This window comes from Falco cherrug, chromosome 16, assembly GCF_023634085.1.
Source record: "Falco cherrug isolate bFalChe1 chromosome 16, bFalChe1.pri, whole genome shotgun sequence".
Lineage (NCBI taxonomy): Eukaryota > Metazoa > Chordata > Aves > Falconiformes > Falconidae > Falco > Falco cherrug.
The window spans coordinates 9,701,822-9,728,475 of NC_073712.1; the positions used below are offsets into that span (position 1 = coordinate 9,701,822).

General features: G+C 50.3%; 1 protein-coding gene across 1 annotated transcript; it reads left to right on the top strand.

The window, feature by feature from the left end:
- The first annotated feature begins 12,955 nt into the window (after positions 1 to 12,955).
- On the top strand, positions 12,956 to 13,891 carry LOC129737457 (olfactory receptor 14C36-like). The gene has a single exon (XM_055727894.1). The coding sequence runs from the start codon at positions 12,956 to 12,958 to the stop codon at positions 13,889 to 13,891; it is 936 nt and encodes a 311-aa protein (XP_055583869.1).
- The last annotated feature ends 12,763 nt before the right edge of the window (positions 13,892 to 26,654 follow it).

Here is a 26,654-nt window from a genome sequence, read left to right on the forward strand (position 1 = left end):
TTGTCCATGGCTCCAGGAGGCCACTGAAGCCAGGCAGGAGTTTCAGCCACAGCATCATCTACGCTGTAGGTGTGTGGGTCTCTAGGCACAACCATAGACAAAGTCTTGCCTGTCCACGGACCTTGTCAAATCAAAATATTAAGGCTCACATCCCAGTTTGATTCTTGATGGGGTCTCCAATGAAATGACACCATGGCCATCAAAGTCTTAGGGCCTTTCTGCTTCCTTACTTCTCATCCCTTCATCAGATGATGGGAAGAGGGGATGGAAGAGCAGGTCAGGCTTCAGGGTGTCAGATGCTAAAAGGGGGGAGAAAAAACTGTTCTCTTCAGCTCTTTCCCAGAGGCCTTAAATATTCCATAGAACTGGAAAGCACTGACATTCTTCCACGACCACCTTTTAGCAAAGAAGTTGAGAATTCCCAAGCAGAGCATTTGTTTCCATTCTGTTTACAGCTTCAAGCACCCCATGATGTGGAGGTTGGTCATTGCATTATCTCCTGCCAAGAACGTCCTTATTTCCACATCTGACGATTGCCTATCACATTCCTGCCAGGCACCACAGCTCCAAGACTGGCTTCATCCTCCTGACCACCTCCCCGTTGGGACTGGCAGGTCACTAGGAGGCTCCCAAGGCCTTCCCTTGTGCAGGCAGAACAAGGGCCCTGCCCTCAGTTTCCCCTCCCAGGAAAGTGTTCCAGCCCCTGAGCATCTCAGTGACTCTTCACTGAACTCACTCCCAGTCATACACATCTTCCATGCTCTACATCCTCTAGAGGCACCCAGCCGCTCTCTCCCTCCTTCCCTCCCCAGTCAAGGCCCAAAAATGAACACAGTCATGGACAGCTGGTCTAACGAGGGATGACCAAGGGGACACAATTACTTCCCACAGTCTCTTGGCAAGGCACCTCTTCATACGCTCCAGGGCACTGCCGGCTGCCTCTGCTACCAGGTCACGGGGTGGGATTGTGTTTTGCCTTCTGTCCCCCAGCAGCGCCAGGGCCTTTTCTGCACAGACACTGCCCAGCCAGGCAGGTCCCAGGCCCTGCAGCTGCAGGGTGTTAGTCCATCTGAGGGAGGTGCAGGCTCTGCCCTTGGTCCGTCCTGCATCCCTGCAGCTCCTGACAGGGCAGCCATCCCACCTGCCAGGTTTTCCCTCAATGGCATCCCTAGGGCACAGGAATGGTCCTCTGAGTTCAGGGCCATCACCAGACCTGGTGCCAGTGGCCTCCACTGGGCCATCTGTACAGCTCCTAAACTGTACCACGCACAGGAGAGTCCCCTGTGCTGCCCACAATGCCCCAGTATGACCCAGTGGCCTCCAGGTGGGGTGTGAGCCCTTCCCCACTGCTCTCTCAGCCTGACCATCCAGCTGGTGTTTTACCCATCTCTTTCCGTACGCACCCAGAGTGTCATGGCCTCACTGGGGCAGAACACTGAGGGAGACCATGGCCAGATTTTTGCTGAAGCGGAGGGAAATGACATCCACTTTGTAGCTCCTCACGCACAACTGCAGGTTGTCAGGTTGGCGAGGTGTGATTTACTCTTGGAAAATCCACCTGGACAGTTACCCGCTCAGGTGCCAGAAATGTCACCCAGGAGGACTCTAAGTGGTGGCACACCCCTCACCAATGGGGGTTTGTGCAGCCTCTGGCTCCCCGAGCTGCACTTATGGACTCCTTCCAAGACAGTTGCAACACTTGCTTGTCCTTTCTCACAAGTGACCCCTAACAATTCAAAGAGCTTTCCAAAGCGATACTTCAAAGAAATAGTGATTTTATACCAGAACTTCACCATTATTATTACACTTATACCACATCCTTTATTTCTCTCATCTTTAACATATTTGCAGCTGACCAGGAGACAGTGTTGACTTCTGAAGTCATTATTTCAGCAGACTGTCTCAGCAAAGGCTCTTTCAGTTATTCACCAGTTTTCTCCTCCCTTTATTCTTTGGTATTTGAGGTACCTCTCACCTATGCTGTTGTATTTAGCTTCAGGAAGGAAAAGCTTGCATGTCTCCCCACAGCCGATCTGTCTCCATAACCAACTCTTTCCTTGTGTTTAGATCTATATTTCCGTATCTACCATCCTAAAAGATTTCTCAGAAGAGTGTCCCTTGCAGAAAGGCAACCTAATGAGACACAGCTTGGACTTGGCATATGCTTGTGGAGGGTATTTGCTTATTTATGACACTTGATCATGCTTCACATTGTTTGCAGATTTTAAAAATTGTTCTGCACCTGTGTTCAGCCAGTCCTCTAAGGCAAACAGGTGGGAGATGTTTTCCCATAAGGCCAATGGCATCCGGGGCTGCATTAGGAAGACCACTGCCCAAGGGCTGCTAGAGGTGATCTTTCCTCTCTACTCAGCCCTGCTACAATTTGTCTTGCTGACTTCCCTTGCTTTCTACCCTGCCACTTCCACCCATACTTGACTCAAAGTTGTCATCCAGAATTTTCACCACCTCTGCCACCTTTTTGTTCAAAATAAGTCCATGCGAGCATTTGCTCCATGTTGGTGAGGGATCATCTTCCATTTTCCCTTCAGCCAAGGCCTTTAAGTAAAGGTCCGTTTCTCTAGTGGTCTAAAGGAGATATTGCTCTCCTTCTAACTTTCATCAGGAGGTTCAGAGAATCTGAGCAGAGGACCATTGTACATGAAGGAGTTAGTGATGAGTGTCACAGGAATCCTGAGCAGGCCTGTGCTGTGCTCCACGTAACTCTTGGCCTTCAGGCTGTGCTGTGCTGAGTGTGTCCCTGGGTTGCAGAACAAGCCATATTGGAAGAAGAAATGAATGGCCAACCCCACGCCCCTACCTTTACCTGAGACTGCAGTTACCAACTCCCAAGTGAACATCTCCTCTTAGAACACGAGAAGTGATGACTAGAATGGGTTTCCCTGGCAGAAAGCACTTCAAGGTCTCACAGGAGACAATGTGGGATAAGCCTTCTGCAGGCAGGATCTGTACAACTTGCTGCACCACTCTCCCAACACTGTAAACTCCGTGTTCCCGGCGTCGGAAGGGACGGAATAGAGCTGACACGATTGTCTCCGTGTGAGGAGAGTTTGCTCTAACCAAGGCCATTTGAAATGACACTTTGTCTCAGAGTCCAAGTGCCTTTCTTACTGCAGCCATAACCAGCTGGGCTGCTGATGGCCAATCCCCCAAGGAAGCTGGAGACTCCAGGGACCTCAATCTTGCCAACATGGCCACGTGCCTCCAAGTGGCCTATGAGCTTCTCAGATGTAATAGGTGTCATAATGATAGCCCAGATCATCAGCCTTCTTGTGGCCTTGGCTACTCCTTGGTTAGCGGTTCCTGAATATGAGAAGGCAGTGATAAAGAGATGCACAGGAATGGAAGAGATGGCCAAGGACCCTGCAGGTGCCATGAAGGCTTTGCAGGAAGAAGTTAGAAAAATAGCCCCTATAGCTGTGCAAAATGGAATGGCATTAGATATGAAGCTGGCGTCTGAGGGCAGAGCCTGTGCTGTTGTTAATACCAGTTGTTCCGTAAATGTAGATGAAAGTGGGGGAAAATCTGCTGATATAAAAAAGATTTGGAAATATCCTAATATTTGTCATGAGTCCCAGGAAGTTCACACCTTCTATGGATTTCAAGACATTTGGAATACACTGACGTCCTGGTTTCCTGATTTACAGCTCTGGGGTAAGAAGTTCATCTCCAGATGCCTTTCTCCTCTTCCTCTGTGATCACCCCAATCCATTTTACCTATGCAGCTTCTCCTTTAAGATTCAGAGAGGAAAAGCTGGACTGTCTTTCAGTAGTGTCTCTAATATTCCCTATGGGCAACTCTTCAGTTGTGGCGACAGACTTCATGGGGATCTGCTTGAACTAACAATAATACAGCTGAGCAATATATTTTTTATTTATTAATTTCTAACCCGTTCCCCCGCCCCAACCCCGATAAGCAATCCCTCTTTTATTTGTCTTTAACACCCCGTTCTCTAAGGAAAGCAGGCAATAATTACTGCCAAGCACTTGCTATATTCAGCTGCAGAGTTGGTTGAAGAAGTCTCATGTAAAGTGATGTAAGTCCCATGGGGCTGAGGACTAAAATAGTGGGGCTGTAGAGTTGAGGAGCAAGGCTGTCCACACAGTGTTTAGCTCCAGGGACTGCTTTTCCCACCTGGACACACCTATTAAGGAGACACTCTGCATCAAGAGCAATTGGAAAAGTCTTCTATCACTTCTCCAGAGTGGTCATTACCTGCTTTCCTCTTTCACTGTACTTCTGAAACTTATCTCATTAACTGTGCAAGCAAGACTTGAAGACCAGATGTCCCTGATGGGAGAGACATGGCTTGTCAGGGCTTTCTGATTCGTAATGAGCCCAGGGTGTCTTTGGTGCTGTGAACTTGAGGTCTTCAGAGGAGACTGAAGAAACCTCTCAAGAACACCAAGTCAGAAGCAAACCCCAATGTCCCTGGAAGCATTAACAAGCCCCGCTGAGGGCCACGACTGAGAAAGCCTCCCCATGGCCTTGTTAGAGCCCATCCTTGGAGGCTGTGAGTGCAGGTAGGCAAAGGCGCTGTGCAGGCAGCTCTGCTGCTGAGCAAAGCCTTGGCTTGCTTGATGAAGCAGAAAGGCCAAGCCATGGCCTGCAGCCTGTGGGAAGGTCGGTGCTTTCCCTCACACAGGGCTCAGGGCCCTTCCTGGGGACCATGGAAGGTGGTGGATTAACTGCTGTGTTAAGGGCAACAATGGCACAACCACTTCCAGTTTCCCCATGGGGCAGCAAGGAGGCAATGATACCTCAGTGCCATGAGGACAACATGTGTTCTCACAGGCCTCAGTGGCAGAGACAACTGCCATAGCCAAGGGGACAAAGAGCTGGGTTCTCTTCATGCTTTCCAGACTTGCTAAAACACATTTCCATCTCCACCGCAGGTCGTTCTACATGGTTGGACACGTGCCCCTGTTTCCCTGCAGGCTGTAGGCACCATCTCGCTGCCCTACCTTGCTCTCACCCCAACAGTTCCATGTGTTCACTGAGGTACCTCCACTCTCACTGGCTGTTCCTTGAAACACAAAGCCACGGGCTGATCCAGATTCACTGTGGCTGAGCTCCTGCACCACAGCAGGACCCTTGGAGTGACAGTTCTTCCTCCAGACAGTCACTCTCCATTTTCAACATTACACTTTGTGAAATATTTTCCTCTCTCTTGCTTTTTCCCACTACCCAGGAAAGCTTTACGGTCGCAGGAACCCCCCTTTATGCAGGGAACCAACAATGTTTGCTTTTTCTCGTGGTCTTTCCCCTTACCACAGAGAAATAATGTCCATATGGTCTTCTACACCACATGCCTGCTGCTGTCCTGTCGTGTCCACAGGCAAAATGGACATGACAGCCTGTACCCCAGCCCTTTTCCTGGAGAGGACCTATGCTGTACCTTGGCAGAGGGACTTCCCCAGCCACATGTTCCTGTTGCTGGCCTGTCACCTCCAGAGACAGAACTGGCCTCATAGGCCCCTTCACAGCCATGCCCTTCTTCCTGCGTTAGGGGTTCCTGAGACCCAGTTGCCCTCCTAATACCATACCTCCCCATCACCCTCATTCTGGCCCACCACCTGACCATAGAAAAGCAGGCTTGCTTCTCCCTGATTGGTCAAATACATTTCACAAAAGTAATTTGAATGGAGAAACATTCTTCACATGAACTCCTGTATTGGTGCTGACACAATTTATATATGTTCTTTTAGCTCTATGGCTTTTTTTCAGGTTGGACTGACCTCTGGAGATCATCTAGTCCAACCCCCATACTGAGGCAGGCTAAGCTGGACCAGCTTTCTCAGCATCTGGTCTAGGTAGGCTTGCAGTGTCATAGAATCATGGAAACAGAATGATTTAGGATGGAAAAGACCATAAAAATCATCAAATCCAACCATTACCACAGGATAGTCAATTCCATCACTAAATCATGTCCCCAAGCAGTGCGTCTGTGTATTTCTGAAACACCTCCAGGGCTGGTGATTCCACCGCCTCCCTGGGCAGCCTGTTCCAATGCTTGACCACCCTTGCAGTGAAGATGATTAGCCTCATGCCCAATGTAAACCTCTCCTGGTGTAACTTGAGGCAGATTCCTCTTGTCCTGTCTCTTGTTATGTGAGAGAAGAGACCTACCCTCACCCATCTACAACTGACTTTCAACTAGTTTTAGAGAGCAGTAAGATCCCCCTGAGCCTCCTCTTCTCCACACTAAGGAATCCAAGTCTCCTCAGCTGCTCTTCAACAGACCAGGGCTCCAGACCCTCACCAGCTTTGTTGCCCTTTTCCTGACATACTCCAGCACCTGAAAGTTTCTCCTGAAGTGAGGGGCCCAAAATGGAAATACAGTGTTCAAGGTGTGGCTTCAGCAGTGCCGAGTACAGGGGGTCAATCACTGCCCTGGTCCTGCTGGCCACACTGTTTCTGATACCAGACAGGATGATATTGGCCTTCTTGGCCACCTGGGCACACTGATGGCTCATGCTCAACCATCTGTCAACCTCAGGTTTGTACCCTCAGGGTACTTTCCCACCAGGCAGCCTTCCAGCCACTCTGCCCCAAGCCTGTAGCATTGTGTGGGGTTGTTGTGACCCAAGTGCAGAACTGGCACTTCTCCTGCTTGAACTTCATACAATTTTACTCACTCAAACAGCCCAGCCTGTGCAGATCCCTCTGCAGAACCTTCCTGCCCTGAAGGAGATCAGCCCTCCCACCCAAATTGTTGTTGTATGCAGACTCACTGAGGGTGCACGCAATCCCCCTGGCCGGATCATTGATTAAAGTTCTGAAGCAGGACTGGCCCCAACACTGAGCCCTGGGGAACACCACTCCTTATGGGCCATCACCTGGATGTCACTCCATTTACTACCACTCCTGGGGCTTGGCTGTCCAGCCAGCTCTAACCCAGTGTAGAGAACACCCAGCCAAGCCATGAGCAGCCAGGTTCTCCAGCAGAATGCTGTGGGAGACAGTGTCAAAGGCTTTTTTAAGGTCCAGGTAGACAGTATCCACAGCCTTTCCCTCATCCACTAGGCAGGTCACCTTGTTACAGATTTGCTAATAAGTTAAGATTGATTGACTTTATTTGGTTTCATAAAATCATTTTTAATAGAAATATAGAGGGTTAAGAAATATATTTTAATGAAACTTATAGTTGCACAGTAAAAGCTATTATGAAATCCTTTGTACAGTCCCGTACCAAGGCCAGAAGAATGGGCTAGTATCAGTGTTTAAAACTTAGGTAATAAATTTAGGGTTTGAAAGGTTTCTTTGTAGTAACTAGTCTTCCGTATGTAGAAAGTGTATTGAAATGTCAGAATATAGGATTAATGGGAACTGGGGAGAGTCGACTGGAACAGCTTGTAGTTACCTGCCAAGAAACCATGAACTTTAGTAAAAGGTAATTCTGGCAGGGGGAGATCGCAACCACCGACTCATATACCACCTACCGAAATCGTACCCCAGACCCATTTCTGGACCTTTCTAACCTTTACTGCGCAGAATCGGATATGGGAGGCGAATATGTTATATGACCTTCGGGAAATATCATGGTTATGCATGATTACTTAATGAATATGTATGAATAAGTTCTATATATGGTGTCTGATTTTGAAAGTTGGTGTGCATTGATCGTTAGAAGACTCACTCACGCACCCGGCCGTTAATAAAGAAGTGTCTGCTTATCTGCATCACATTGGTGTCAATAAGTTCTTCATTCCGAGATTTCGGTAACAACCTTGTCACAGAAGGAGATCAGATTCATCAAGCAGGACCTGCTTTCCATAAACCAGTGCTGGCTGGGCATGACCTCCTGGTTTTCCAGCACCTGCTCCTTGGTGGTGCTCAGGACGATCAGCTCCACAACCTTCCCTGGCACTAACATCAGGTTGACAGGCCTCTAGTTATTCTCCTTGCTGCCTGTCTTGTAGGTGGGCACCACTTGACTAACCTTCAGTCTTCATGGACCTCCCCAGTTAGCCAGCACTGTTGAAAGTCATCGCTGTGGTGAGGCAATAGAGAATCAGACCAATGATTTTCAAAGGGTTCCTAGATCATGGGATGTCCATTGTCAAGGACAATTGTCAATCAAAAGGACCTTGTCCTTCCTGGACATCAACTACAGCTGAACCACAACTCTGCTGGTGATGCAGAGACATCACAGCAGCAATGCCCTCTCCTGCCAGCACTGCACAGTCCAGCCCTGCATCTCTCTGGTCCCAAGGACAGCATGGTTTGCTCTCATTAGGGACATCTCATTTCACCGTCACAGTGACCTCTGTCCCCCACGCCAGCATGCTCTGCAGTAAAACATTTTGCTTTCCTCGGACCTTGGACACTTGGTACCCATTATTATTTTTTTTTTGTTACATGTCTGAGCTTGGCCCTGGGGACACAGGTGCGGTTCAGGGTAACTCTGCTGTGAAATAACCTAAATCAGGGAGAGGAATGGGAAAAAGTCTTATTTAACCAGCGTGAGGAAGCCTTAGGATCAATAACCTCACATCCTATTGGGGAATTTAGAGATCCTGTGGGTTTACATGGCAAGGGTTTGTGGTGGTCACGGTGTTTGTAGATCTGGCAGAGGTGAGAAGAGATCAAGAGCTGACTCCATGGGCATAAAAGACACTTTCATTTGACTCCAAAGTGGACCAGACACTACCCAAACCTGATCCAAAAAGCAATTCTAGTGGTATGTCTGTAATAACCTAAGGCAAAAAGGACAAAACACAAAGGGAGAGGAGTGAGAATTATGTGAGAGAACAACCCTATAGACATCAAGGCGAGTGAAGAAGGAGGGGAGCAGTGAGACAGAGGCTTGGATCCTATCAAGACAGAGGCTTGGTGGGATCCTACAAGCCAGTGGTCAAGTAGACCACCTGCTGACAGTCACAGGAAAATACAGTAACAATGCTCCTTTAGGTGTCTGCAGATTCTTTGCATCAGCGTTCTAGCACAGCTGCCAGATGGGCCAACAGCTGTGATGCTCAACTGGATCTAAAATCCTGCATCATTTGTGTCCACCTTGGTTCTAGAAGCAAAGGAATGTTGGAGTCTCATCTCCTACGGGGAGTGAGGCAGGAGAGCAGCAGAGTTCAGGTGCCAGGTCACACACTGGCAGGCAGTGGCTTGTGCAGAAGGAGTGAAAACTCCTTAGGATTCGCTGAAATTGTCTCACAAGTATAAACTCCATTTTGAATGTTGGAACTGCTGGAGGCTGCTGTCCTTGCAGAGCAGCTGTGCTGAGCTCTGCCACCTGCCTTGGTACTTGGCTCCATCAGTGTCACAGCTCTGTCTGCAACAGCACTGGCAACAGTTGCCTCTGCGTGGGAACCTGGCTGAGGGCACTGCTGACCATCTGGGCTGAAGCCCCCCAGCTGTGGCACCAGCCCAGCTCTGCCTGGCCATAAGGCAACCTGGTACCAAGTGTCCCCGAGCCCGTGGGTGCAAAGGCTTTGCTTCAGAGCAGAGACCTGGCCTGGGCAAAGGAGAGCTGAGTCTTTGTACCCCTAGGACTATGCAATGAGGTGCTTCAATTGACTCTGCAATGCTTACTGAAGCACTGAAGACATCCTCCCCGCCCCTGCCTGTAGAACCACCAGACACACACATACACAGACGCTGTTTAGGAGTACTTAGATCCTTTGCTGCAGTCTTCCTGTTATCCTGTCTCATAATGGGTTAACAAAAGTTGATACTCATGCACAAAACTATTTCCTAATCAGAGAAATGCCACTGCTGGACAGAAGTGTCTCTACCCAGCTGAGGCAGGGAGCATCAGTGATTGCATCCGGCTGTTCCCCAGCAGGTTCCTGTGCAGCCCCAGGGGCACCTGGAGGAGCCCAGAGGGGCAGAGAAGGGAGGCAGGGAGAGCTCAAAAGCAGACCTTGGTGGGAGGATGCTCTGAGCTCACTGTTGGAGAAATCTGCACAGCCCCTGACCCGGTAAGTCTGTGGCTGCAGGGCAATGCCTCTGCAGTTCCTAGCCGGGTCTGCAGCAGCTGGGGCACCCCCAGCCTGTGGGACCGTGTGGGAGCCTTTTGCTGTGGAGGAGGCCAGTGTGCTGCAGAGCAGGGCTTCCCTGCTGCAGCGTGGGAGGGCCAGGGCATGTGGGCTGCCTTGTGCCAGGGCCGGCTGCAGGGCTGTGAAGGTGGCTGTGCAGGCAGGGGTGCCCAGGGCTGTCCTTGCCAGCAGGGTCCCTGCAGCCCAGGGGGCTGTGTGCTGGGGCAGGGGCTCTGCCGCCTGCCAGGGGCAGCTCTCAGCCTGCTGGGGAGCTTCCCACAGCTCGGTGGTGACACCGAGTGACACTCAGTAGGGAAGGATTCCATTTCTTTTGCTTGGATGCTGCATGGTTCAGGGCTGCTCTCAGATCTAGTTTACCCTGCGGATATGTCTGGAAGAAAGATTTCATGAGGAAGTTCAGGGCAGAGTTTGCTATCATAATACACGGCTCTCCTCAGTCTTTGTTCTCGGATTCCTGCTCTTGGGGGCAGGAGCGGGAAAGGAGAGATGGAAAAGGAGATCTCTAGTTGGAAGAAGTCCCTGAGACTCCTAGCTGGAACTGTGAGTGATAAGGAGCTTCGAAGTGCCCTCAGCCACTCCTCTGTCTATGAACAGGAGCAGCAGCATCTTCGCTGGAGCCGTCAGGGTCGTTTAGAGCTGCACTTTCCCTCTGCAGACAGGACTCTGTGCCCAGCCAGTGCCCTGCAGACAGGCAGGTTTGTGTGGGGCCAGTGCACAGAGGCTGGGATGGGGTCTGTGAGCACCGACAGGGAAAGACCTGGCACAGGGAAACACCTCCCAGGAGGGAAATCCTGTGCAGGTGGGATAATATCAGGGACTGAGGGAGCCCTTCCTCTGAGGCATCCCCCTGGCCTGCTCTCCCCCCAGCAAAGCCTCTGTCCTCAGGGCTGGGGGTCCCGAGGAATGAGCCACCCCCCCTGCAGCCAGAGCTCCAGCAGAGTCGCGGGGCAGCTCTCCAGCCACGTGCCCCGGTCCCTCTGCAGAGCACAGGGGCTGAGAGCAGCTGCCCGGCAATTTTGGTGTGTGGGAGATGGCGAGCAGAGCTGGGCAAGGGCAACGCTGCCCTCAGTGCCCGGCACACTCGTCCTGGCCTCTCTCAGACGCACCCTCACTCTGTTTTGCCTCCTTTCTCCATTGTCTCTGTTATTTGTTACTGTTCCCTTGCTCTTGCTGTCAGACTCTCTGGGGATGGGTGTTTCAGCTGCAGAGTCACACACTGATCTTGTGGGTCCATTCCTGCAGCTGTGTCCATGGGAACAAGTGTCCCAGCTTTCCTGCCACCTGGGGGGCTGTGGGCAATGCCCTCTGTGGGGATGGGCATTGAGCTTTTTTTTCTCTGAGTCAGATGTTATATTGATGACTCCTGCCTATATACTTGAAATTTGCTTCCAAGCAGTGAGTTGCCCTGCAGAATGCAAACCTTTCCTGTTGCACCCTTCATGATCTGAAAGCCTCACAGAGAATTGCAGGGATGCTGTGACAGAGAAAATGCTGTTGGGTGGGTGAAATGAGCCCTGTGTGTCCTTGACTGCAAGTGGGGTGCTGAGACCTCAAGAAATGGTGAGGTGTCTGTGGTGGGTCAGGCTGCTCTCAGCGGTGCCTGGTGGATTTTCAGGGTGACATGGCAGTGTGGTCACCCTCCACCTTAGGAAGGTACAAGCCCAGAGACACTGGGAACCAGATAGACAGACCACCTCCCTGCACTGGGCACTCACACACAGGCAATCCTCTTGCCTCACAGACCTCTCTGTGTTACCGAAATCTCGGAATAAAGAACTTATCGACACCAATGTGATGTAGATAAGCAGACACTTCTTTACGGGTGCGTGAGCGAGTCCTCTCACGATCAACGCACACCAAGTCTCAAAATTAGACACCATATATAGAACTTATTCATACATATTCATTAAGTATTCATGCACAACCATGATATTTCCCGTAAATCATTAACATACTCTCCTCCTATATCCGATTCTGCGCAGTAGAGCTTAGAAAGGTCCAGAAATGGGTCTGGGGTACGATTTCGGTAGGTGGTATATGAGTCGGTGGTTGCGATCTCCCCCTGCCGGAATTACCTTTTACTAAAGTTCATGGTTTCTTGGCAGGTAACCACAAGCTGTTCCAGTCGACTATCCCCAGTTTCCATTCATCTCATATTCTGACATTTCAACACACCTTCTACATACAGAAGACTGGTCAAATACAAAGAAACCTTTCAAACCCTGAAGTTATTACCTAAGTTTTAACAATGGTTCTAGGCCATTCTTCTAGCCGTGGTACGGGACGTACAGAGGATCTCATAGCAGCTTTTACTGTGCAACTATAAGTTTCATTAAAATATATTTCTTATGCTTCTATATTTCTATTCTATAAAATAATTTTATAAAATCAAATAATCAATCAAATAGTCAATCAATCTTAACTTATTAGCAAATCTATAACAACTGTGTTCCACCTGATGGAAGAAGAAATGCTGAGAGTTTCTGACATCCAAGAATACTCACCAAAAAGAGAGAGGGTAGAGATTTTAAACAATAATTGAATATTCTCAAAGTGTCTCCACCATTCCCATTCTGTAGCTCTGGCAGTGCAGATGCTGACAGGCATTTCTACTCTGGCACTGCTTTCACATGACAAAGTTGACATCAGGACTGGTCCCTGCCCCCCCACCCCCTTCTGCGGAGTGGGGCTGACTGATAAAGAGCCCGAGGGCAGATGCCCTGCTCTTCATCACCCACAGGACCAGCACCAAGCAGGCCTCCAGCCACACAACTGAAGAAAGGTCTGCTACGAAGAGTAAAGGATGTCTGTGTATGACAGGGGATGGTCTGGGGAAATGGTGTTGATTTTGCTTAGAGAAGTCTCCCTTGACTTGTCACTGTATTTTTTTCCTGTAACAGCTCCCCATGCCCAGAGGCAGCAGATGTCCAACAGCAGCTCCATCACCCACTTCCTCCTCCTGGCATTGGCAGACACACGGGAGCTGCAGCGCTTGACCTTCTGGCTCTTCCTGGGCATCTACCTGGCTGCCCTCATGGCCAATGGCCTCATCATCACCATCGTAGCCTGTTACCAAATCCTTCACACCCCCATGTACTTCTTCCTCCTCAACCTGTCCCTTCTTGACCTGGGCTCCATCTCCACCACTCTCCCCAAAGCCATGGCAAACTCCCTCTGGGATACCAGGGACATCTCCTATGCAGGATGTGCTACACAGGTCTTTCTGATTGTCTTTTTCGTTTCAGCAGAGTATTCCCTCCTCACCGTCATGGCGTATGACCGCTACGTGGCCATCTGCCAGCCCCTGCACTACGGGACCCTGCTGGGCAGCAGAGCTTGTGTCCACATGGCAGCAGCTGCCTGGGGCACTGGGTTTCTCAATGCTGCGCTGCACACGGCCAATACACTGTCATTGCCACTCTGCCAAGGCAATGCTGTGGGACAGTTCTTTTGTGAAATCCCACAGATCCTCAAGCTCTCCTGCTCACAGGCCTACCTCAGGGAAATATGGCTTCTTGTGCTTGGTACATTCCTAGGCTTTGGTTGTTTTGTTTCCATTCTGCTGTCCTATGTGCAGATCTTCAGGGCTGTGTTGAGGATCCCCTCTGAGCAAGGACGGCACAAAGCCTTTTCCACGTGCCTTCCTCACCTGGCTGTGGTCTCCCTCTTTGTCAGCACTGGCATGTTTGCCTACCTAAAGCCCCCCTCCATCTCCTCCACATCCCTGGACCTGGTTGTGACAGTTCTGTACGCAGTGGTTCCTCCAGCAGTTAACCCCCTCATCTACAGCATGAGGAACCAGGAGCTGAAGGGCGCACTGAAGAAGATGATGCAGTCAGGTGTGTCTCAGAAGCAATAAGCTGCCCGTTTTTTCACAAGGCATTTCCAATTCCTCTCTGAAATCTCTTGTGCACTTGAGATCTGTACTTGGAAACTGGATGCTTCTACTCTCAGCAGTGACCAGTTCCTTCTCTGTGAAACATCTGGGGTGATAGTCCTGCAGGTCAAGGAGCTGCCAGCACAGGGAAGCTGAGACCAGGGCGGGTGGACAGATGGCTGTCCTCAGTCTGCACAAAGGGACTGTCTCTTTGCCTCTCAGGATCCACCTGATGGCACCTGGAGTGCAGCAGAAATGACAGTGCCAAAACCACTCCTCAGCTGTGGTGGGGCAACCAGAACAAAATACACAGAGAAAAATCCCAACTCCGCTCTGTAGTGGGATGAATTGGAGGTGACAATGCTGAAAAGCCCTTTGATGCCATGAGTGGATTTAATCTTCCGTCACCCCATGTTCCTATTACCTGTTGTAATAGGGCAGGACTGACTCCTCCAGAGCCCACAGCAGAGCCCCCTGCTTCCTGTACTCCCTCAGTCAGAACCAATTCTTGAGATGGACCTGCCAAAGGTCCTCCAAAAAGCGGAGAGGCCATTTCAGTGGGCTTTCTCCGAGAAAGGTGTTAGGTTTTAATCAGAGAAGTCTTGCCTAATATCTCATTATATATTCCTTCATGGAGAGTCCCCAGGCCCAGAGGCAGCAGACGCCCAAAAGCAGCTCTGTCACCCAGTTCCTCCTCCTGGCATTGGCAGACACATGGGAGCTGTAGCTCTTGCACTACTGGCTCTTGCTGGGCATCTACCTGGCTGCCCTCATGGCCAACAGCCTCATCATCATCCCTGTAATCTGTGTCCCTGGTGCAGCAGGAGGTGCCTGGGGAGCCCCCAGGCCAGCAGCCTGGTGCTGGGGACAGGGACTGGCCCAGAGGGGCTGCCAGGGGTGGGCAATCAGGGTCTGTGTGAGAGAAGAGCAGCAGACAGAGGGAGACACTGGCCTCTGTCCCCTCATGCCATGGCTGGTGCCAGCCCTGGGGCTGACTGGCAAGATGAGACACCTCTCTTCTCACCAGTATCTGCTGTGCCTTTCAGAGAGGCTGGGTCTTTGGGATGAGTGCCCAGAGCTCTGCAGCCCCCTTTGGGTGGGCAATTGCATGGGGCCAGCCCAGCGTGGGCTGCTGTGTCTGCCTGGGCTGGGGAGAGGGAAGGGATGGGGGGCAAAGCTGTGGTGGGGCTGGGCTGGGAAGGGCCTGGGAGAGGGAAACACCAAACACCAGTGTAGAGCTCAGCTGTGTGAGTGTGCAGGGTGTGGGCACAGGGCAGGGTGGTCCTGGTGCAGACCCAGGGGTTATGGTGAATGAAGAAAGGCACCAAAGGAGCAGGACTGAAGAGCCTGGTCTGTGCCATGTACCTTGGACACCTTGGGGAAGATGTAGCAGGGAAATTTTCCTCAACAAGTCCCAAACACTGCTCATTTCCATTTGTGGTCATACATTGTAGCCCCAAAAAGGGACCTTTCCTTCATCATCACCTCTGTCATCCTCTGTGGCTTAGTGACATCAAACTCCATTGCCATTTTGAAATATAATGGGAGGGAGTTTCCTGCTGACACTTGTTCCACACATGTCCCATAGCTCTTGCTACAGTTGGTCTCTCAGCCAATGGTGTGGTCAGACACCTTCAGCCACATCATGTGCTCATGGCTGTGTTTTTAGAAATGTTTAAACAGGCCATTGAGCGAGGTCCCACCAGATGGCCTGGGTCCAGTACTCCAGTTTCTCAGTCTTAACAATTTCTCAGATAAAATCCCAACTTTGAGTGTCCTTGTCCATAATGTGCTCAATGCCCCAACCAGTCTTCTGGCATCTGCAGGACTTGCTCCAATCTGTCAGGGTCTTTCTTTTGTTAGAGAGCCCCATTCTGGGCATAGCAGTCCTGATATGGTCCTGTGGTGGGTTAAGCTTAGGCAGTGGCCAGTCAGTCCCCCGCTGTTCATCCACTCCCCTGACTCCACAAGACAAAGGAGAAAATAAACCAACAATGCTCATTGGTCAAGATAAAGATGGAGAGATTATTAACCAATCACTGTCATAGCCAATGGTGTGTTGTCTTTCCAAAGATCAATTTAATTTATTGCTAATTCAACCAGATTTTGATTGTGAGAAACAAGGACCAAAACATTAATGACGATGTCCCTCACAGTTTCTCCCAGGGCCAAATTACACCATTGTTCCCAATTCATCTACACACCCACAGCCATGGAGGCGCTAGGGGGATAGCAAAGAGGGGGTTGATGGTACAGAACGTCTCTACTGCTCCTTTCTCTTCACACTTTTGCCCTTCTCCAGATTGGGTCCTCTTCAGGGACCCCAACATCTTTGTGCTCAAAGGGTATGTGTTGTTCATTTTTTCTGTCTACTTTTCCTCTTGATACTCACAGAATTACAGAAATGTTGACATTAGAAGCGACCTCTCGAGATCATCCAGTGAAATGTGCTAGCCGAGGTACAGTCAGCTCAAGCAGGTTGTTCAAGGCCTTGGCTATATGGGTTTGGAGTATCTCCAGGGATGGACATTCCACAGACTCTCTTGGCAACTCTTCCAGTGGTTGATCATCCCGAGTCAAAAAGTGTTTTCTTGGGTTCAGATGGAACTCTGTATACATTCATAAGAACCTCACAAGGCTTTTTTTTCTTCTCCTGACTAAACAGTTGCAGATCTCTCACCCTCTCTTCCCGGGAAAGATGTTCCAGTCCCTTCAAGCAGCTTGGTGGCCCTTTGCAGAACTTGCTTTAGTAGGTCAACAGCTTTTTTGCCCTGGGAAGCCCAGCCCTAGACACAGCACTCCAGATGTGGCCTTAGTAGTGTTTGCAGGACAGGGCCTGGAAATCAGGACCATAAGTAACAATCAGTTAGCTGAAAGGAATGTCCCTCAGCTTGTAGGCCACAAACCCTGGGGGGACAAGGAGGGTGAATAGATAACAACCCACAGAGTGCTGACTGTTGAGTCATGCAGAGAAAAGACAAGGAGATGAGGAAAGATGGTGACCAGAAGTAACAAGTTGCTGCTAATTGATGACTGTAAAAACTTAATTAAAGTGTCCTTTGTTTGTTGTTAACCAATTAGGGATTGCCTAGTATGTAATGCTTAGCTTAAAGAACCAATCAGTTTAAAGCACGTGGCCTCTGATAACATATATAAACCAATGACTGTGTGCAATAAATCGATATTTGCTTGCATAAAGCAGCGTCCCGTCTCTCCATCGCAGCAGTGCTGAGAGGAAGGAAGGGTCACCTCCCTCCATCGGCCAGCGATGCTTTTCCTAATGCAGTCCCCACAGCTGTTGGCGTTTGCCATGAGGGTGCATCAATGTCTCATGCTCAGCTGCTTGTCCTCTGGCACCCAAAGGTCCTTCTCTGCAGAGCTGCTCTCTGGCTGCCCTGCCACCAGCAGGATAGCCACAGGAGGGCTGGATCACAGCCTGGCCTCCCCCAGGGACTTGCTCAGAACCAGCAGCAGCAGCAGCAGCTTCTCCTTCTTGGAAATGAGCTTCACCTCTGGCACAAGCCGCAGGGTTCTATAGAGCCACCTGGTAGAGCAAAGCCCTCTCCTGCCAGGGCTGCACAGCCCAGGCCTGTTGCCCTCTGGCCTTGGCCACTGCAGCCTTTGCTCTCATGCTGGGAACCTCGTTCCTCCTTCTGCTGCCCCCTGCCATCCCCTCCAGCATCCTCTGCTGGGCAGCAAACCCTTCCCACACAAGGGCTCCCATCCCTGGGTACCAGTGTCCGTGTGACAAGCCTGCCCTTGGCCCTGGTGCCACACCTGAGGTGCTGCAGCCCACATGGGCCCCAGAGCCCGCTGCCTGGGCGCGCGGGAAGCAGGAGCCCCCTGTGCCACCACAGAGCTGTAACATCAGTGCCATAAATGCTGAGGAGAGGCAGGACAGCTGAAGAGGGTCCCAGATCGGAGAGTCAGCTGAGTAATGGCAATTACACCAATATGGCTACATGTCGCCCTCCTTTATTCAGCAACTTTGTCTTATTTATACTTCTAATAAACTGTTAACGCAGCAGCTATTCATGTTACTTGTTGATTGGCTGTCAATTATGTATTCACGTTACTTGTTGATTGGTTGTCAATTATGTATTCATGTTGCAAGCGCCTAATAAGGATGTGCTACTTAGCTGTTTTCATATCTCGCTTGGCATCTGGCCTTGTTCTTGTACAATACTCATTATTCATTATTCTGCCTATTCAAGGACAGTACAAGATTTTCAAAGTAAATTTGCAATCTGCAGGCCAGGGATGTCCAACTCTGCAATGGTACAGTATGCCCTTGTTCTGTCAGGAATTCCCCTACACATCACCCTTTTTCTTTTTGGACAAGCCAGGCTCGATCAACAATTGATTCCAAACCTTTCTTCATACAGGAGAAAATACAACAAAAGATAACAAGCACAACAAAGATAATAACAAAAAAATCGAAACCCATCCATCAATAGGGTTTTTGACCAGCCGGTGGTTCCTCATCTCTTAAGCCAACCGTTGAAAGGATTTTCAACAACAGTGAGTTTCTTCATATTATCCTGCAGTTGGAAAAGCTTTATGTGAATGGACTCAGAATGATCCAAAAGATTCATAGAGCACATTCCCTCAAAATCCTCACAACCGTGTTCTTTTGCTAATAACAGAAAATCAATAGCAGCTCGATTTTGTATTATAGCATGTCGTATACTGTTGACATCAGTGGTGAGCTCATCTAATACTTTGGAGGTAATGTTAATTTGTTTTCCTGTCAGACAAGCTAACCGTCTCAATTGAGTGAGAGCCTTGGCAGAAGCAACTTGTGGTGTAAAGAGTGATGCTAAAATGACAGATGGACGTTCCCACAACTCAGCATTCAGGTCCCAATTGGTACACAGTACGTCTGACACATTTCAAATTGTTACTTATGTTAAGCATTTGATGGATACTAGGGGCAAATAATGTTAGTTTGCCAAAGTAGCATGGTCCTCCCTGTGCCGTTGCAGGTACAGCAGGACAGGCACCATCTCCACAAATCCAAGTATTGTAATTTCTTGGTTTGTGGATCCTAAAATTACCAGAGTCAATGTCTTTCTTGTAAACCCCAAAAATCAAACAGCAGTTTCCCGGCATAGATCCTAAGATGTCAAGCTCCTGAGGTTCCATGCCCGTAACATTCAGGCCCTGAGCAATTTTGAATGCTTGAGCCCCCAAGGGCTTTCTTGGAATACCAAGTGATTGGCACCAATCGGCTTGCACAGATCCACTGTTGATGGTCTAAAAGTCATTTGTTGCTTGGTCGAGGTACTCGGAGTATATTTTACCTGTTGTCCAGTGCCCAGACTCCTTCATATGGTTTAAAGGGACCCCAATCAAACAGGTACAAAATGGGTCAGATGGGGTAGCTAACGATAAGCAAAATGGATCTTGCCCTGTCTTGTTGGCCCAGGTAACCCACATGGTCGTTTGTGGTTGGGCAGGAACCCACGCTGTTCCTTGTGAGGGCATGTTGATTATTCCTACCAGCCCTATAATCAAAGCAAGCAATGTCATTATATCACAATTCTTGTTCCCAACTGACAAAACAAGCACCACAAACCAAGAGCTTGTGTTTTCTTTGTAGCTAAAACAACAGTTAAGGCTTTGGTCACGGCCCACCAAGAGATAGCTTCGATTCTGCTGTCAATAGTTTCTGGCATCCATATTTCTGGAAAATGTTGATTTGGCTTAAGGTTCAAAAATTCCCTACAAACATTTTCAAAAGTAATATTAGCAAAGCTGTTTTGACAATCTAAACACAAAACATAAGCATTTCACAAGCGGCTACAATATATAACAAAAATCTGTCTACAGTTACCACAACTTAATATTATTGCTGCTGGTTCAGTACAGTTTCTGCAAAGAGCATTTTTGGTATTACAAAATTTTTCAACACAGCATTACAATCTCATGGCCCAAATGATTGTCTTCTTGCTATTGTCAACAGCATGTCTTCTATGGTGGATGGGACTGGCCCAAGTTCTGCACAGAGTTTGTTGAAGACTGGTTGGAGGTAAAGCTGTCGTCTATATTTTCTCCGTTCTTCTGGAGTTGACATGCACGGTGGACAGATCTGCTAGGGACCCACAGAGGTCCTTTATCTTGTTTAATCGCTTGGTTACATCAGTCTCCTTTGGCGTCTTTTATGCCACCTAGCTGTTGTCCATGTGGCATCGCACTCCATTTGATTGGTCCTGGTGTGACGCCTACACGCTGCTCCCCCCTTGTGCAGGCATCCTGTTTCTACTCATCATTCTGTCCAACTCTCTTATCTCTTTGCGAATACACAGTCTCTTTGTCTCCCTTGGCCTTGCACATGTCCTTCCAACACCTGCAGCTTGTTACAGCTGCGGCCTGCTCGGCCTGCTATTACAACATAGTTCCTTGGTCTGCATTGCTCATAATATGTCCGTTGTCTTCCAGCCACTCCACACTACCCGGCACTGCACCTTCCTGGTCCATTAGGGCAACCTGGGTGCCAGTGGGGAAGCTGGGAATAGCCCTTGGCCAGAGCCTTTCCCTGGAGGTGACAGAGGAGGAATTCCTTGTGGATGGCAGGGATTCCAAAGCATAAGGAGTTCCCCATTGGATGGCAGAGAGAGGGCGTAGAGCACCTGCCATGTGGAGCCACCATCAGCATCCCCTCAGCCATGGCCACAGTCACAGAGAAGCTCACTGAGGAGCTCATCCACATCGTCAACAGCACCCTCACAGTGACCAGGCAGTACCAAAAGTTCCTGCAAAAAATGATGGCCAAGTGTCGAGAGGCGGCCTGTGGTGGGACACACCCCACACACACCACCTCCCCGCAGTTGCCTCCCTCCACCCTGCCAGAAAAGAGGAGCAGCTCTAGCCGGGGCTGCTGGAGGCAAGAGGGTGGCCCCAGGGCCTTAGAGTGGAGCTGCTGAGGGCAGATGTGCACATGGAGAAGACGGCGGATGAGGCCAAAGACCAAGGGGAGGACACGTGGCCAAGCAGAAACAGCCCTGTGCAGATGGGCAGAAGGAGTCCAGTGGGGGTGAGGAAGAGGAGCCCCATGACGCCAGACAATCAGCTCCATGGGCCTGGGCAGCACCATCCACGTAGGGCTGGGCAGGAGCACCCCAGCAGAGCCCAGGCCCAGCACTGTGTGCCTCTGGGAAGGGCATGTGGCCAGGTGGCCTCAGGACTGTGCTGGGCAGGACTGTGCCTGCAGGACGGCTGCTCCCACCTGTGCGGCTGCCCAAAGGCTCGGTGGAGATGCGACTGCCGGCACCACTGTGTCCGTTTCTGCAAGCCCCTGTGGTGGCAGCGCTGCTCCCAGAAGAGCAGTGGGTTCCCCTGCCAGTGAGCAGCTGGCAGGGTGCAGGGCTGGGACACCCCTGGCGTGCTCTTCATCTGAAATGTTTAATCTTTTCTCTATCCATGGATCTATCTATGGAGCTCATCCATCCATCCCGCAGCTGGGGCTGCATCACCCTCAGTGCCTGAACCCAGTGGGGATGGTCTGGCATTGGGCACTGCTGGCACCCACAAAACGGGGGGTGTAGGTAGTTAGGGCTTGGCGGTCAGAAGATGTCGTGCTGTATGGAAGATACAGAGCCCCTCTCTGGATAGCCAATAGCTTTTAGCTTATGATGTAAGCAGACGGAAGTGACGTTGTAAACCCAAGCTATATAATGTCGCGCCACTTACCAATAATCGCCATTTGCCATCCACCACATTGATGTCTGTGAGCTGATGGCCCGAGCGGCCTGGGGTTGGTCGCCGTGCTGCTCCTGAACCAGGTTGCCACGCCTCCGAAGGCAACAAGTGGTGCCGAAACCCGGGAATTACTCGCCTGGAATCGGGTGAATAGGCGGCCGGAGCGGCTGGACCAGCCCGGCGGGGAGGACGCTCCCGGACCAACAAGGAGGATGGAAGCCCTTGTGAAGTTCATATCACACTTACATAAGCAGTGGGGTATTGTTTGTAAACCCAAAGATTTTACCCTCGGCGTTGCGAGGCTTTTAGAAATTGGGGTCATTGACCGTCCGGTGGATATTCTCCACCCTGAAGTGTGGGATAAATGTTCTAAAGCTTTAGCTGAGGAGACGATGTCCTCGGGTTGTGGGAAAAACCTTAAGTCGTGGGGGAAAGTTATACAGGCCTTGCAGAAGGCCATACAAGAGGAGTAGACCTGGAGGTTGGCAAAGGACTGTTTCTTAGTCACCCTGAAAGTGGGAGTCGGGGCAGCCCCACAAACTTTGCACCCCCCAGACGATGATGATTCTGCTGAGCCTAAAGATCTGCGAGAGGGCGACACGTCCCCTCAATCCCCGAACCCCGTCCCACTTACGGAGGGACAGAAATGAGCAAAATCCTTCTGGGGTGGGTTAGCCGAGGAGGCCAGGGGCGCCGCGGGGAAACCAGAGTCTGAGGAAGTCTGGGCCAGACCACCGCCCTATGTGCCCCAAGATGGCACCGAGTGGAGAGGGGAAGGGCGGGGTGAGGATGCCCCCCGTGGGAAGAGGGAGGAAGCGTTAAAACTAACAAGCGCATGCAAATGGGAGGGGGAGGAGAATGAGAAGGAAAAGAGCAATAGGGATGACCAAAAAAGGGAAAAGATCACGAGCGAGAGGCGGAGAACCAATCAGAACGTCCATTTCAAAAAATGCCCTTATTGGGCAAACACCCCGCCGAGTGGAAGGCGGGGTGAGCCAAGAGGGAGGGAACAGCCTGCCCACAAGGGGAGTGGGCGGGGCCGGAGCCCGACAAAAAAGTACTGGAAGCCGGAAGTGACCAGTCAGTCGAGTTCCGACTCCGGATCAGACACCAGCTGGGATGAGTGGCTCGCAGCTGATTCAAACTTAGAGGAGGAGGAAATGGAGGTAGACAGAGCCAAGAGCCAAAATATCCCCATCCAAGTGATTTTAATTTTGGCTTCGTAACGCCAACTAGTGGCTCATAGAACATCAACCATGGGAATGGGTATTGGTAAGATGGGAGGATCAGAAGATACTACAAAAGATTATTACCCTGGGGCCCCCTAGCTTTCGGACATACCTCTGTGACCTAGCCCCCGCAGAACCCTGTTTGAATGAGATACCGTATTACATGTGTCCCAGCCCTAACCCCGGCAAATCTTACTGTAACGCTACTAATGAATATTATTGTTCTTACTGAGGCTGCGAAACCATCGCGGCTGACTGGAAGGTAGCAAGACCAGAGCCGTTTCTTAAGACCAGTTAGGGGCCAACAGGTTGCAAACCTTTGACAACAGACTGGTCGGGAGGGATAGTATGCCATGGCAGGTGTGAGAACATGTGCTAATATATTTTCTTAAACGTAACCAATGAAAACAACCTGGGATGGACTATCGGCAAAACTTGGGGCGTTAGATACTTTAAACCCGGTGCTGATTATGGGGGACTGTTTTTTATTAAAAAACGGGAAGTGAGAAGTGGCACAGCGATTGGCCCCAATGTCGTAATCAAAAGCGATAACCAGCAAAGAAAAGAAAGCTTGCCGATTTCCACCCCTGTTCCAACTGATCCCCTGCCAACCATGCAAATAGTTCCCTCAAGCCAACCAAACATGAACTCCCACTACTTGCCCGACAAGCCATTTCTTAATGTGTTAGATGCCACCTTCCGGTCGCTGGATCAGTCAAACCCGAGTCTCACGAGTTCTTGTTGGTTATGTTATGACGTGTATCCCCCCTTCTATGAGGGGATTGCCCTCAATGTTTCTTTTGACTATTCATCAGACAGCAGTCCAACCCCGTGTAGGTGGGACACACTACGGAAAGGAATCACCCTGAACCAAGTCAGGGGCCAGGGCATGTGTTTTGGTAATACCACCCTAGCAAGCTGGGATAGTGCTGTTTGTGCAAAAACCGTTGTGGTTGACAGGACCAGTAAATGGGCGATCCCGTCTGCACCCGGCATGTGGATTTGCCACCAATCATGAGTAACCCCCTGCGTGTCCCATCAACTTTTTGATGATATGCTGACTTTTGTGTACAAATTTTGATTGCTCCCAGAGTCCTATACCATCCAGAAGAAGAAATGTACTATTATTGGGGAGAAACTAATAGCAGACTTCAAAAAAGAGAAGTGCTGACAGCCGTAACGATTGTGTTGCTGCTTGGTTTGGGAGCAGTTGGCACGGCCACGGAAGTGACCTTCCTGGTGACCCAGCTATGAGGCCTCAACTACAAGCCTCCATCGATGAAGACCTGCAAAAAATCGAGAAATCCATGACCTTTCTGGAATGATCCCTCTCCTCACTTTCAGAGGTTGTTTTGCAGAATAGACAGGGATTAGACCTCCTGTTTATGCAACAAGGAGGCCTTTGTGCCGCCCTGAAAGAGGAATGTTGCTTCTATGCTTCTATGCTGACCACACCAGAGTGGTTAGAGACTCGATGGCTAAATTGAGAGAGAGATTGGCTCAAAGAAAAAGAGACAGGGAAGCCCAACAGGGGTGGTTTGAATCATGGTTTAACAAATCACCGTGGCTAACACCCTGATATCCATCTTTATAGCACCAATCGCAACCATCATGATGACATTGATCTTCGGACCCTGTATATTAAATAGGCTTGTGTCTTTCGTGAAGAGCCGGCTAGAAAAGGTCAACATCATGTTTGTAGAACACCAACAACTGGATTAAAAATGTACTTGGTCAGTATTCCCCCCAGTTTTTTTCCCCAGTTATCCCCAGTTATCCCAAGTTACACCCCATTACCCCCAGTTACCCCCCAATTACCACTTGCTCAGTGTGCCTTATGTTTGTTATCTCAAAATCATTATTTGTACTTTTAAAAAATTTTTTACTATTTTAGCCTGTTTAGTTAAGCATAGGGAGGGGGGGAATGTAGGTAGTTAGAGCTTGGCGGTCGGAAGATGTCGCGCTGTATGGAAATATAGAGCCCCTCTCTGGATAGCCAATAGCTTTTAGCTTAGGACGTAAGCAGACGGAAGTGACGTTGTAAACCCAAGCTACATAATGCCGCGCCACTTACCAATAAATGCCATTTGCCATCCACCACATTGGTGTCTGTGAGCTGATGGCCCAAGCGGCCTGGGGTTGGTCGCTGTGCCGTTCTTGAAGCAGGTCGCCACACCTCCAAAGGCAACAGGGGGGTAGGGGTGTCTGGTACCACAGTGGGTGGGCTGGCAGGTGGGGACCGAGTCTGGCTGGAGAAAGGGGCCAGCAGGGACCTCATCAGGTCCAACAAGTGCCGAGTCCAGCCCCTGTGGAGGAACAAGCCCAGGCCCTGGCACAAGCGGGGGCCATCTTGCTGGAAAGCAGCTTAGCAGAGAAGTCTTGGTGGGCCCCTCAACCAGCTGCCTACTTGTCAGGGGATCTGGACCCCTTGAAAATTTCAAATGCCTAACAAATGGGGTATGGCCTTGGTCCCTTGAACGTTTCTCATCCAAACCACATCAGAGTTGAAACATGGGAAACAAATCCCCTACCCCATCCGAATACTTCCCTTAGGAATTGTTCGTGAACGATTTGATGTGAGTCGTGAAATAGAACCACGGTATACCCCAGAAGTGCGAAGCCTTATTCCAAGCACGTGTCCTTGTTGGGGTTTTCCGGCACCAGGGTTTAAACCTGGAGTTTGCACGTGTTATGCAAAAACTACCTATCCAGATAATGCATTGAAATATGTAGTTTTGCTTACCCACAAACCAAAATGGAATGTTGTGTGGGAAGGGGAAACAAACTAGCTACCACCCATCAGCACACTCCTCTGGTCAATATCCAGCCCCTCAGGGTCTGTTCTGCACATGTTCAGATGGGAAGATGTACTTTGTACTAACTACTTCCTAAAAAATATTTACATATGCATAAGGCACTTGCCTATGGCCCTTTGCTCCTGGGGGGGTCTTTAATGGGGTCTTTGGAGAGCACTGGTGGTCAACAACTTGGTGAACTTCAGCTGAGCTTTCCAGGGGCACCTGCACTCTACTTGTTCTTATAGAACTTCATTTCTTCTCTGTGCGCTATGCTTTGGAAGGCAACGCTCGTTACCCCACTTCCCTTGGCTACTGTTATAGCCCAGCTGCCTCAGAAGGCTTGCCACCCCTTGGTGAGCTAATTCAATAGGTGGAGTTAATCACTGCTGTAGCTGCAGCCTCTCCTAGTGATTCTTTGTAACTTCATCCCATCAGCGAGGAGAAGCGCCCAGCTCTGCCGCTGAAGGGCAGAGCCCCAGCCGAGCCCCAGCCCAGCCCAGGCTGCGCCTGCCCAGCTCAACATGGCTGCTGGGAGGCTGAGGGTGGGCAATGGCAGCTCTCAGCATGCAACGAGAACAACATGTCTGCCCTGGAGCATTGGGCCTACAGCTCCCAGTATGCCTTAAGAACCACATGGCCATGGGGCGTGTGCCAGGCCTACAGCTCCCAGCATGCCTTGGGAACCACATGGCCATGGGGCTGTCCAGGGCCTACAGCTCCCAGCATTCCCTGGGAACAACATGGCCATGGGGCAGCCCCAGGCGTACAGCTCCCAGCATGCCCTGGGAACAACATGGCCATGGGGCAGCCCCGGGCCTACAGCTCCCAGCATGCCTTGGGAACCACATGGCCATGGGGCTTGTCCAGCGCCTACAGCTCCCAGCATGCCTTGGGAACAACATGGCCATGGGGCTGTCCCAGGCCTACAGCCCACAGCATGCCCAGGGCATGCCTTCTCCCAGCAGCCTCCCCAGGCAAGAGATGGGAAACACCAGCCATCCCCAGGGACACCCAAGC

Coding starts and splice junctions, on each gene's coding strand:
- LOC129737457 (XM_055727894.1), top strand. CDS start 12,956: ATGTCCAACAGCAGCTCCATCACCCACTTCCTCCTCCTGGCATTGGCA.